The sequence below is a fragment of the Xenopus tropicalis genome, chromosome 4, assembly GCF_000004195.4.
Source record: "Xenopus tropicalis strain Nigerian chromosome 4, UCB_Xtro_10.0, whole genome shotgun sequence".
NCBI lineage: Eukaryota > Metazoa > Chordata > Amphibia > Anura > Pipidae > Xenopus > Xenopus tropicalis.
The window spans coordinates 99566615-99580956 of NC_030680.2; the positions used below are offsets into that span (position 1 = coordinate 99566615).

The 14342-nt window shown below is 39.0% G+C and overlaps 1 protein-coding gene across 4 annotated transcripts in view; it reads left to right on the forward strand.

Moving 5' to 3' along the window:
• rasal2 (RAS protein activator like 2) overlaps positions 1 to 14342 on the forward strand; it is a 147510-nt gene that overhangs the window by 66384 nt on the left and 66784 nt on the right. For all 4 annotated transcript variants that reach the window (XM_004914030.4, XM_002937360.5, XM_031900971.1 and 1 more), the window contains exons 2-3: positions 2086 to 2213; positions 7870 to 7996. In XM_004914030.4, coding sequence (XP_004914087.1) covers positions 2086 to 2213; positions 7870 to 7996 — 255 coding nt within the window. The remainder of the gene's footprint in view (positions 1 to 2085; positions 2214 to 7869; positions 7997 to 14342) is intronic.

Here is a 14342-nt window from a genome sequence, read left to right on the forward strand (position 1 = left end):
CTGTGTATCTACTACTCATACCAGGCTTTTAGCTCAACTCTTGTTTCAGTGGCTCTAGGGTTAACTGAATACAGAAAGTGCATAGACAGGGTTGCTGGCATTTATAAACCTCTTATAAACCAAATTAAAAAAACGTGTGCTCAGAGGACAGCTCTGAATAATGTTTAATTAGATCCATTTTTTTTTAATTTAGATACCCGTTTTAAAGCAAATCCATGCATTGTCAGATAATTCGGGTGCAAATTTTAGCACTGATTAGTAAACAAGTGAGCAATTTTCCTGAAACAAAATAGGCATCATTGGTGGGACATGGGTGTATATTTTAACACCTTTTAATTAAGTCTAGTTTCATGTACACTTCATTTTTCTGGCCAGAATAAGAAAAGGGAATTTGCACCATATACCTACTCTATGGCTGATGTAAAGCAAAGGGCTCTATTTCTCCTTTACACATTGCACTTAGCAGAGTATTGGAACAAGTAGCAGGTGGCCTGGTATATTCAGGAAAATAACCTGAACAATTATCAAAGCTTTGTCTCAAATATACAGTCATGGGCAAAATTGTTGGCACCCCAGAAATTTTTCCAGAAAATCAAGTATTTCTCACAGAAAAGTATTGCAGTAACACATGTTTGTGTGTATTGGAACAGAACAAAAAAGCAAACTGAACATAATGTCACACAAAACTCCAGAAATGGGCTGGACAAAATTATTGGCACCCTTTCAAAATTGTGGATAAATAAGATTGTTTCAGACATGTGATGCTCCTTTAAACTCACCTGGGGCAAGTAACAGGTGTGGGCAATATAAAAATCACACCTGAAAGCAGATAAAAAGGAGAGAAGTTCACTTAGTCTTTGCATTGTGTGTCTGTGTGTGCCACACTAAGCATGGACAACAGAAAGAGGAGAAGAGAACTGTCTGAGGACTTGAGAACCAAAATTGTGGAAAAATATCAACAATCTCAAGGTTACAAGTCCAAAAGATTTAGATTTGCCTTTGTCCACACTGCGCAACATTATCAAGAAGTTTGCAACCCATGGCACTGTAGCTAATCTTCCTGGGCGTGGACGGAAGAGAAAATTTGATGAAAGGTTGCAACGCAGGATAGTCCGGATGGTGGATAAGCAGCCCCAAACAAGTTCCAAAGAAATTCAAGCTGTCCTGCAGGCTCAGGGAGCATCAGTGTCAGCGCGAACTATCCGTCGACATTTAAATGAAATGTAACGCTATGGCAGGAGGCCCAGGAGGACCCCACTGCTGACACAGAGACATAAAAAGCAAGACTACAGTTTGCCAAAATGTACTTGAGTAAGCCACAATCCTTCTGGGAAAATGTCTTGTGGACAGATCAGACCAAGATAGAGTGTTTTGGTAAAGCACATCATTCAACTGTTTACCGAAAACAGAATGAGGCCTACAAAGACAAGAATACAGTACCTACAGTAAAATATGGTGGAGGTTCAATGATGTTTTGGGGTTGTTTTAAGGAGAGGAGCGAGTAGAGCAGGAACCGACTGTCTGTGAGCTAAGCCCCGCCCACTCTATGCATATTCACTTCACTTTAAGTAGGTATGAGGGCCGGCGGCTCTGAGCCCCTATACTGAAGAGTCTAAACCAGAAGCTGGCATAAGGTCTGGGTAGAGCACAGTTTTTAAGCAGTTATGGACATATTTGAACCCAAAGGTATTAAAATAAAAGCACTTCCTTCTATTTTACAGTTTTTTACATAGTTTAGTGCATTGTAAAAATGTATGCTATATATCCCCTTTAAGGGTGCCAATAATTTTGTCCAGCCCATTTTTGGAGTTTTGTGTGACATTATGTCCAATTTGCTTTTTTCCTCCCTTTTTTGTTCTGTTCCAATACACACAAAGGGAATAAACACTGTGGTACCAGCATCACACTACTCTAGACTCGCTGCTCATTTTACGTATTAAACCATAATTGCAGAAGCCATCCATTTACCAGACCTTCAAGTCTGCAAAAAAATTTTTTACATTGAAGATTTTAATTACAAAGTATATATCAATTGACTGTATCTGAAATCATTTTTTAATGATTTGTTTCTCTTGCATTTTATAGATGTGAAAGGCCCGCCTACACACAGGCTGTCGTGTGGTCAGTCGCCCTACACTGAAAGCACAACATGGGAGCGCAAGTACTGTATCCTAACAGAAAGCCAACTGGTGCTCCTTAACCGTGACGATGAGGTAAGCTCTTGGAGTATTTTTATTGGTTACGAGGCCAAAAGCTGGTGATACATAAAGACATCTGTTTATTTAAGTGACAAACTAGTGAAACCACCCTTGTGTGGCCAAATTGGGTTGAACCATATGTTTGGCTCACAGAACAAAACCCATGATCACGCAGGATGACTGATGAACTATCAGTTGCTTTGTAACATTTAGATGGCCCTGAGGTTCTGACCATGGCAGTGTATATATTATTTTATCATACAATTATGCAGTTTATAAAGTGTACATGTGCTTATTATTATTGAGTCTTGGAATTCTGACTAGGACCTGTTGCTTTCACTCACTTACCTGTAGGATGCTATATTACCAAGAGAGCCACAGAGCCAAAAGACCCATTTATCTGTACAAAAGTGATATCTTTTAAATGGGTAAACATAGATAGTAAAAATGAATTGCAAAAAAAAAAAAAAAAAATGCTCACAAGCAGGGCTGTGGAGTTGTTATAGAAATCTTTTGACTACTCATTTTATGGCACCACCGACTACAGGTTTCCAAAATTGCTTCCAACTCCACAAATCCGACTTAGCAGCCCTGGTAGGGCTGTGGAGTCTGTACATAATCCTTTGACTCCTTTGACTCTGGCTCCTTAGTTTATGGTACCCCCCGATTCCAGATAACCAAAATTGCCTCCATGACTCAAACTCTGTCTCCGCAGCCCCGCTCACAAGAGCAGTGTCAGACTGGGTCCCCAGGGGCCCAAAAGAAAACCTTAGACCATGTGCCCACTCTCCAAACTAATTTTCCTCCTTTCCTCACCAAACCTCTCCTAGTCTTTTATTTACATGCTAGCATCTATCCTTCCATCTATCTCTCCTCTGTCCATCTATCAGAAATTGGGAATGACCATGAAGTGGGCCAAATGGTTAGGAGCAGGAGGGCTCACTGACCCCCTAGGCCTACCGGGAGTTTTCCTAGTATCCTGGTTGGCCAGTCCAACACTGCACAAGAGCACAGTGAATGACTTTAGGATTTAGGGCACCTATTAGTATTGCTAACACTGAAAGCACGAGAACGTCACTACAGATTCAGAAGATTTACACCCACATTGTTCTAAATGTGTGACTTTATAAAAGCACTACAGGGAACAGCAGGGAACCTTTTGTTGTGTAAATGTAATGTTTCTGCCTATTACTTTAGGTGTCAAGTAATTTATTTTCCTCTGTGTTGTCTGAATGTAAATAATCATAGCCCTCAAGCCAGGGAAAGGGGAAGCAATTGTTGACCTAAGGGCATTCAGTGGGGATCTCCGCTCTTGTCACCTGTGTAAATTGGTTTGCAGCTCCACATGCTAGCATAGACGTCAGAAGACTAAATGACACAAGTGTAAAAGCAATGGGCTAGCAAAAGGTCACAGTGACCACTTGCCAGATTGAACATGTTTGTTAAATTAAGCTGTGTTTCACTTGTTATATATAGCTTCATGTGCAATGTTACAATAGCACTCGCTAACTTCACTGTAATTGGCATGTTTTTCTCAGTCATTTTTTTATTACAACAGATACGAGGGGTGCTTCAGACTATGCAGTGGCACATTTCTTAAAATAAATTCCTCCATTTGTGCCTCTTTCTAAACATTTGGTTACGATTGTTATTCATAATATTGCACAGAAAGCCTTGTCTGCATGTTTGCACTTATTAATTGGAGATGCCATATTTTGTAAGGCGATATTAAATGTTTTCCATACTTTCCATAAATTAGTGAACCCAGTGGACAAATTGTGATACAGAATATACTAAATAGCAACTTAGCTTTACTATGTGCTATCATATGAACAAAGCATCCTTCACAATATGCTATATCCATGTTCTACTCAATAAAGTAACCCATGCAAACATTTTCAAAGTCTTTATCTGGGCAGATTTAAGCCATTTGGATCAAGCTTCACAACACACTCACTATCTGGTTTAACTCGCGTGTGTGTGTTGCTACTATTTATTAATCCTCTATCACTTTATCTATGCTTTATATGAATTTAAAATACCTGCCACTGAATTTCATGGACACTCCTATTCTTTGAACTTAAAGTGAACTAAAGCTTAACAAAAGAAGTAGCCTAGAAATGTTGTACATTATGTTTTGGACTTCTATAACCAGGCCAAGGCCCCCACAGCCCTTTAGCAGGGAAGATCTGTGCCTCCAAAGATGCCCCAGTTGCTCGCCATCTTCTTTTCTGCTGATTCACTGCACATGCTCTCTGCTGCTGTCAGTTACTGAGCTTAGGGACCAACTCACAATATATTGTTTACATATAATAAAAAAGGTCATGGTACAAAGCTGATTAGTAAATAATTCAGGTTATAATACTCAAGAGCCATAAATATCCTGTAAATAATATCCTTATAAATGGTGCTTAGTGTTTAGTGATGTAATTTCTGTCACATGACTAACTTAAACTTGTGTATTATAATAAATAAAATACCCCCTGTTGTAAAATATGTGCCTATTATAAGTCACCTTGGCGTTCCATGACCATTATAAAAGCACTTAGGCTTCCATCTTGTGCTTTTACAGTATATGGTCATGGAACTCCTTACAATAGAGGTTACTTTATTCACCATATTAGTACACGGCAGCTCAGAAACCAGTGCAATTAGCATCAGTATTTAAAGGAATACTGTCATAGGAAAACATGTTTTTTGTTTTTTTTCCAAAACACATTTTTGATAGTGATATCACCCCCCCCCCCCTCCAGCAGCCAATCGGCAGAACAGTAAAAAGGTAGCAAGATAGCAGCTCCCAGCAAATATCAGAATAGCACACAATAGTAAAAAAAAACAAGTCTGACTTGGGACTCCTCCAGTTACAATGGAGTAGAAGAAACAATATGTTGCCTGAAAGCAGTTCTAATGTGTAGTTTTGGCTCATTCTGGCTGCTCAGACTCAGGCACAATGCACTGAGATGGCTGCCAACACACCAAAATTACAACTAAAAAAAATAAATTTGTTGGTCAATTATATTTTCAGTGGTAGAGTGAATTATTTGCTATGTAAACAGTGTAATTTAGCAGTTAAAAGTATACCATAAAATCATAACGAATCCCTTTAATAATTAGCCTTGTAGCCTCAGCTTAAATGACCATTAAACCTAATTTTCTGCTTGGTAATTTGCTACTACCCCTAAGCTTAGCTTCTCAGCAACTGCCCAGAGCACACTGAAAATATGTATCTCAGTGACACGCCTGACAAAATCCAAGATGGGGAGCTCCTGTGACAACTCTGTAAAGGACAATTCCTCCCATTCGTAAAAAATAAACTTTAAAGACATGTTTAAGGGCCGTGACACGGGGAGATTAGTTGCACCGTGACAAATTTCCATTGTCGCGGGTGACTAATCTCCCCGCAATGTCATCCCACTGGCTAGAATGTAAATCGCCGGTGGGATTGCATACGCAGCGCCGCTATTTGCCGAAGTCTCCCAAAGTTTCCTCTCAAGGCAACTTCGGCAAATCACAGCGCCACGTATGCCATCCCACCGGTGATTTTCATTCTAGCTGGTGGAATGGCATTGCGGGGAGATTAGTCGCTTGCGACAACTGAGATTTGTTGCGGCGCGACTAATCTCCCATTGTGCCACGGCCCTTAGTGTTGGCTTATCTACTTTTGTTCATTTAAATCAGATTTCATGGAAGTCGGACTAGAATGCTCTGATGGCACGTTACACACACACAATGGCCAGGAAATGTTCAATGGTTAATCGTTTAGTTCATTAATACACTGTTCTACATCATCTATAAATATACTTCGGCGATGCTTGGCTTAAATATCCAATTTTACTAATTCCCATGGCTGTCTTTAGTAATCATGTCATTAGTCTTGTTTGAGTCTTTTGACTCCATCTCATGGTAGCACACATATTCCCTCTCAATAATTGGTCAGAAGTGGGAGAGCTGATTGCTTAGCACTGTGACTAATCACAAACACGCAGAAGGGAGCCCTTCACAAATACAACCTCTTTGCCAAAATGTTTTTCCATGTCTCCGTTTCCATGTCTCTGTGTTGTGCCCAGAGCTGCTTTTTCTCTTGCTGGTTTGTATTTTTCTTCTTGCTTTGCAATGTAATTACCATTTAACATTTGCCTCTTATAATGTGATTGGCACTTACAAGGAAAGCTGTCTCTTACATAATCATTCTTGTGTTTGACATGCAGAGTTCCCACTGCTACTAGGAAGAACTGTGTAAAAGGGCTTTGTGTCCTCTAGCACAAGCTTTCATAAGAAGACAATTCACCAGACAAGCCTGATTAGAGACTCATGGATCAATATGCACTACATTTGTTTCTGGGAGCAGTATTTAGGGCAGCACTGCACTGAAATGATGTCATACAAAGAAGTATATGGGGCCCTTGATCAGATTGGGGCATTGAAATGTCTTGAAAGACCATCTCAATCAGTTTTGGAGAGCTTTGATTTTAGGCCAAGGATTATAAGTACTGTCTGAATGAATAGTCTCTCGGAGGGGCACATATGTGCCTGTCAGCCTCTAGTTGGACAGCCCTGATCTAATGCATGATGCTTAAGGGACGACAAGCAGTAACAAAATGGGGGAGACTTGTTATCATTATTCTTGGGCAGTGCAGGTTTATTCAGATTTCATATGTTTCATATGTTATCTCAGTGTCTGTTTAGGTTTAGTCGGGGAGTGTGTAATAGTGTACTTAGATTGTAAGCTCTCCTGAGGCTAATGTGAATGATGACTAATCTCTTTAATGCCTTTCCATGAAACCATAGAATCTGTCACATCAGCACAATGGTACTCTAATGGCAGTAAAATGTAGTACATGCTTAACACTTAAATGGTTAGTGCTCCATAAAACTGTGCAACTATATAAATAATGGGTAATAGTAATAAATAGGTCCTACGAGGGACTGTGCATGGGGAACTCGATATATCTGTACCTATATATGTCGTTCTTCCTAACTGCTATCCAAATCCTCATCCTATCTCTGAACACACCTTTCCTCAAGCCAACTTTCCTGCCTTCATACTGTTTCTTACACCACAGGGTCTTACCTGTGAATACTTTTGAGGAATGCTTTCACCATCCGATTTGGCTTTTTGAAACTACTTGTAGTACTCGGATTATGGATCATACCTTAGCCCACCCCTCCCAAACTGCACCATTAGGAACCCCTGAAAACCCTGGGATGGGGAGGTGGGCGAAAGATGGTTTTTAAACTAGGCAAAAAAAAAAAAAAACAGTTCGGAATTGTTTATGGGGTCAGTAACACCAGAAAATGAAAGTGCCTTAAAAGTATTAACTAATGGTTCAATATATGCAACATGTTAAATGTGCAGTTATTCCAGCCACTGAACACGAGTACAGAACACATTGTTAAAAGACTGAAATTATGGAATGCAGCAGGGGCCTTCTGTTGGTTCTTCTATAGGGTGCTGTAAACTGTTCTCATGCACTGTATAGCTTCTGCCACTAGATGGAATGGTTTAGTTATTTACATTCAAACATAGGCTAGCTCTTTTCCATGGCTTGTAATCACATACAGGATAAAGAGATCAAGTGGGGACTGCTTTATCTCCCTTAGCTGGAAGGAGATTAGCAGGGATATTTACTGAACCAAGTTGTTCTTATGTCTGTGCCTTTTCTTTTTGTAGATGCCTGGGGAAACTGCACAGGACCCACCTCCAGAATCCAGCAAAAGCAGAAGCCTGCGTAGGACTGTGAGTGTCCCGTCAGAAGGGCAGTTTCCAGACTACCCCCCGGAGGGTGCTGCCAAGCTGGGTAAGTTCTCTAGCACTTCTTTCATGAAGATGTTTGCACCAAAAAATATTAAGCTCCAAATTGACTAACGGCACAGAGCAGATTAGGAAAGCCACCTGTTACTAACACCTAAACAGAGCTCAGATGTATGTATACAAATAGCTTGTGTGGGTTCTAGTTAGCTCAGAATAATACCATTTTAGAAAGAATCAAGTAAGAGTTTACAATTTAGGCCTCTTTCAAAGTTATCAGATACAGACGGCTTTTGTTAGAAGGTTAGCAAACCAACCCTGACATCAACTTCTGAATTTATTATGTATTTAGCCTTTAGTCTGTATAGTTAAAATTAAATTTGAAGCTCAAAGTAATGGTGGCCAATCTCCCCCTTTCCTTAATGGACATAACAGTGTTTAGGCAACATTGTTTACCCCAATTTTTGTAGAACTACAAAGCCCCTAGCATTACTAAATGCTTTGGTGGTACAATTGTGGTTTGTTCTGTAAGGTGGTGTAGCATGGGTTGCCACTGTTTTACTACCAGCTGTTGGTTAGAGCAGAAAATATGTGTATTCTGTTCACATATTCATATGGGAGCTGAAGTGAATGCACACTTTTTGTATCTGCATTGCTTTTCTGCATTCTTATGTCCCACAAACAATAATCAGTGCAACATAATTTCAGAGATGATAGGTTTTATGAATATGCAATCTTGGAATGTTTAAATCATATATTCTAATGTCTTATGGAGTCACACTGTGAGTAAGGTTTCGCATCACATATCCTTGGCATTTGTGTCTTCCCTGATGGGGCATGTATTTGAGTTGTCAATAGCTTCATAACAGCTTTAGAACCTGCTTGTGTAAGTACCTGTTCCTCTGAAAATTAGAGTGTTACAGAGTGTTAGGGCTCCCGTTTCGGGGAGATTAGTCGCCCGCGACAAGGGAGATTTGTCGCGGGCGACTAGTCTCCCCGTGTACCAGAGCCCTTAAGTAAATGGGTGCCACTGTTTTCCAAAGAAAGATAAGTTATAAAGTTATTGACTAAACAAATATGCAAATAATTATTGCATCATCACAGTTGTCAGTAGCCACCCCTAGGGGGCAGTTGTAGACTGTTTATGCATCTTTGCTCTATCTGCATATATGTATGCACCACTATTACATTTTTATGTTTGTCTTTCTTCCCCTGAATTCAAACTGAACTTTGGAAATTGGGAATTTTGTCCCACCCAGCATTTTTATTCCTTAATTCTGGGGGCAGGAAATATCTTCCTCCCCCTCCTTTCCAATTCTCAAATTATAGATTTTACTAAAGCTAATATGACTGCACTTTAGCAAATACATCATGTATGAAATTTCTTACTGCTCAGTGTGAAGGCTAGGACATAGCTGGGTTGTGGTGAAAACTGCCAGGCAAAAAGGGCCAGGGGAGGACATTGCCTTTAATCTGGTGAATAAACTATTATTTAGTTAATTAATATTATATATTAGATGCTTAACTAATGTTTATTATTACCTTGAGAGTAGAGATTTAAAAATTCCCGTAACACCCATATTATGTATTTTAAAAAATTATACTATAAAAGCTGTAAACCCTTGTGTTTAAACAGACAGTTGTAGCTCAGTGCGTCAGGCTAAATATGGCATTGCCTTATTAGCACGGATCTGTTAAGGGATATTTAGTCCTTTTACAGAAAATTATTAGGTAATGGCATCTTTAGGCCAAAGACATTTAGACAATTAGTTGGCACTATTGTTAAAATCCAGTCACGTTGACTAATCGCCAAACATTATGGTGACTTGTACCGCATGTTACATTTAGCATGCATTGACTTGTGTATTTTTTTTTTTTATATAAATGATTTTTATTGATTTTAAACAGAAAGAAAAAAGGAGAATATTCTGCTTCAAATCTTAACAATAATTTTCTCATGTTAATATCACAGGTTACAGTGCTTGAGTTTCAACTTTATATAATTCTCAAAATACTAGACTATGTACAATGATACAGGTTTAGACTTGTGTATATTTTAAGGGAGGTATCGTTGCAGCGACTGGATTTTTAGTGGTTGCGACTGCAGGTTTTAAAAGGCACACCCTTATTGTGCTTGTCCACAGACCCCCATTCACAATGTACAGGCAAGAAATTCATTTAACTCATATAGTTAGATATCATGTAATGCATAAATGAGGCAACAAGTGAGACTGTATCATGCCAACAGACAAAACACTGTTCTCAGCAGAATTAAGGGTACACAGTAGGGGCACATGCCTAGGGTGCAATTGAGTTGCTGGGAGCATTGGGGTAAGGGAGAGAAAGAGGATTTGCCAAGGGGGGCGGGATGGGCAGTTTTGAGTTCTGGATAGGCAGATGGAGTTAAATATAACTTAGGCATCATTGCTTTATTATACAGATATTTAAAGGTTAAACTGTTGCTTCCATAGTTCAGAGAATATCTGACATATAATTATGGTGCTACTCTACAACCACACTCATTAACCAGTGGAGTTATGGTGTTTATTTTAATGCTGACATATTATTTATTAGATCAATTTATCTCCACCCTTTTAAATACTAAAAAATTTCGATAAATTAAAAATGGATTATTGTTTCCTATTTTTAGATTTTGGCATACTTTTCCAGTATTGCTAATGCTGTCAGTGTACATGTTAAAAGGTGTTTCTATAAGCTAGCATTAATTGGCTGTTAAGACAAATCATGCGTATAAAGCTAAAGTCACCCAGAGGGTTTCTCTCCCTATGTATAAGCGCAGGCCAAGAAACAGCCAATCTGTTTTTTCTTAGCCTGCTCCTGTGTCTGCACTAACAGGCCCTGCGTTGGTCTGTGTGCACATGCACAGAGTGGATTTCAGCACATGAAAGCCTGGTGTGACTGTAGCCTTAATGTATATACTTTGGTAATGTGTGTGGAAACAAATGATGTTAATACATGTCTATCTGTGTTTTATCCACCTATACTTTTGACTGTTCATCATGCATATACACCCAAGTTATTGAACAGTTTAGTTAGAAGAAGTTATTCAAATTTTCCAGTATATCTGTCCAGTTTTAACACCAGAGTATGCTTATTCCTAGGCTAATCAGTGTCCTTGGAGTGTATGCTTAATATGTATGTATTTATTTCTATAGCACTACTTGTGTACAGTACAATGTACAGTAATTGTCTGAAAGCTTGCAGTCTCATTGGAGCTGCTTGCTTAGATAAAAGTTCTTTATAAATCCATTGACTTGTATAGTCCAACATGGTAGGGGTTATTTACAACCCCAGGGGCGATCGTGCAAGAGCACTGGGGGTTGCAGGAGCATGCCCTTTAGTTCTCATTCTAGGAGAACTTTTGCCCTCTTCATGTTGTGCTAACAAATAAAGTTCCAAGCTATTTCTCGGTGCTGTTCATGCATATGTGAGTCTATGCAGTTTCTGATTAATTAGTATGTAGGCTGATTTTAGCTTACCTGGTATAATGACGCTTGTGCTGCTACATGGGCATGAACATGCTTGCTGACTGCAGTCCATGACTTGCTTTTAGAGACAGAATTAGGTTTACAAGTTAAAAGTTTAAATGCATTCTGCCTCCATTCATTGTCAACAAAGTTTCTTTGCTGTTTGTTTCTTCTATCATACAATATAATAGCTGCTTGGGCATCAACATACCGCTTCCTCCATCTGTGCACAGAATGAATTGGATTGATTTTGGATGAGTCAAAGAATATAATTCTCATTGTGCTTCTCTTTCATTACGTGCAAGATTGAGGCTGCCATTAAACACTCATTTGGAATCCGCACAGATGGTGACTTTAGCTTTGATTATTAACACTATAAGCTCCAAGAAGCCACTGCTGCACTTTTAGGAAAGTTTCTTTATTTTTTTTTCTTAAAATTTGTGTGTCATACCTTAAACCAGTTGCTCACCAACCCCTTGGATGTTGCTCCCACTGACCTCAAAGCAGGTGCTTATTTTTGTATTTCTGTCTTGGAAGCAAGTTTTAGAGGCATGAAAACCATGTATAATGCAAGAGTGAGCCCCCACTGGCAGTCCACATAGGGGTTACCAAATAACCAATCACAACCCTCATTTGGTACCACCATGTACATTTTTTATGCTTGTGTTGCTCCCCATCTCTTTTTACATTTGAATGTGGCTGATGGGTAAAAAAGGTCGGGGATCTTTTCCTTAAACCTTAGAACAGTTATCCCCAACATGTTGCTCACCAACCCCTTGGATCTTGCTTTCAGTGCCCCCAAAGCTGGTAGTTATTTTTGAATTCCTGACTTGGTAGCAAGTTTTGGTTGAATAAAAACAAGCTGATAGTGTGCATAGAGGCTGCCTAATAGCCAATCACAGCCCTTATTTGGCACCTCTGTGAACTGTTATGATGCTTGTGTTGCTCTCCAAGTCTTTTTACATTTGACTGTGGCTAATATATATATATTTTTTTTTGACTCTATGGTGGGACAATAGGCCATTGTTTAGATCTGCTATGTTTAGTATACAGGGTTTCCAACTTTTCATAGATTTGCACACTAATATAGTACAATACTCCGGGTAGTCGATGGCAACTTTTAGGAGGAAGTGCTACATAGCTGCTTCTTATCAGTACTAAATGGCTCAGTGCCCTAGCCATTTTGGGAATGCATTTAGCAGTGAAGGATGCTAATGGTTCAGGGCACATTTGCAATCTATGCCTTTAATAAACACTTTTTATGCAGCCAAAGTTTCATTTTAACAGTAGAAAAATAGTGCCATTAAGCAATTTGTTGAGTTTTCTTGCTAACATTAATAAACTCTCTGTAATGTTAATAGAATGACAAAGCTTTAGTGAACCAACCACTGTGCATACCAATTTAAAGTTTGAATAAAAAGTTGCAGCACTGCAGAATATGTAAATATAAAATTAAAATTTACATAGCCAACTATAGAGTTTTTTTTTACTTTTAAGTAACTAAAGTAATTTAAAAGGTAACAATAAAGTAGAAGGAAACCCTGGTTTGGATTGGCTTCAACTGCTCGCGGTCCTGTGGGGATATGCAGTGAGAGTGGAAAGCCCGCCAACCCTGCTGCTTTACCATTCATTTGTCTGTGTAAATGGTAAATGCACAGGTAGAGTTAATCCACACTTCAGGATATGTGTTTTGTGGGTTTTTGCTGCAAACTGTAGCCCCAATTGCAGGGCACTCTTACAACCAATGAGGTGCAGCCATTGTACAGTTTAGCCTGAGTGAGGACAGCTGCTTTGGGCTAAAAAAAGCCAATGATGCTAATGTTTTTTGGCCATGCTTGAAGGCCACAGCAAACCTTGCTTATTTCATTCATTCCATTTCATTAGCTATAATAAGTTGTCCTTAGACTGTTAAGTGTTTCACTCACACTGTGCATTTATTCTGAATTAAAGTTACTACTATTTTTTATATACTTCAGCAAATTATATTATAGCAGCCTTTACCATCTAATTTTTCCTATCATGGCCACACACACCAGGGTCAGTTTTCCTCAGAATTTCGTCAGAAATTAACTTTTCAAAAAGCCAGTGATGTTGCCAATAGCAACCAATCAAATTTTATTTTACCTACAAGTTAGAAAACAAAAGCAGAGATCGGATTTGTTGCTATGGGCAACATCACCAGTGATGTTTGTCTTCAGTGTTTAGAAGTCCACTTAAAGTTTCTACTGGGGCAGCAACTGATGTGAATGATGTATAATCACTACAAAAGCTGTTTAAATGTGTTATATAAATAATAGACAATAAATAGTGTAGGCTAAGATAGGGCCTACACAGGAAGAAAATCTTGGCACCCCAGGTAAAAATTTGTGCACGCTTAATCGGGCAATTTAGTATAATTATTTTCAGCAGCATAGCTTCCACTCATAATTGGAATTGCCACTGTAAATCTCATGGGACGCCACATTAACTTACTAATTTTTACATTAATTTCCATTCCTTCCATTTTTAAAAAAATTAATTTTCTTAAAACTAGCCATATTTAATTTTATCAAAGGGATTACTTTATATAGGCATATATAATTTAAAAGTGACCAAACCCCTTAAAGATACAATTATATTATTTGCCTGGGGCATAGTGGGGAGTGGTACAAGTGATGCTAGCAATTCCAGAAGTCACTCAGTCTTTGCTGGGCGTATTCTTGCTTACTGGCATTTGTGATTTGTGTGGACAATGCTTGGCCCATTATACAGAGAATGCAGTTAATTCACCAGATGACAAACCATTGCATAATACTCATATCCAGTGTCTGCAGCCAGAACTGGGAATAATAGTACTCCCTCCTGTAAGCAACCCCAGCTCCATAGAGGGGCCAATGGGCAAATGTGCCCTAACCCACCCCCTTTAGC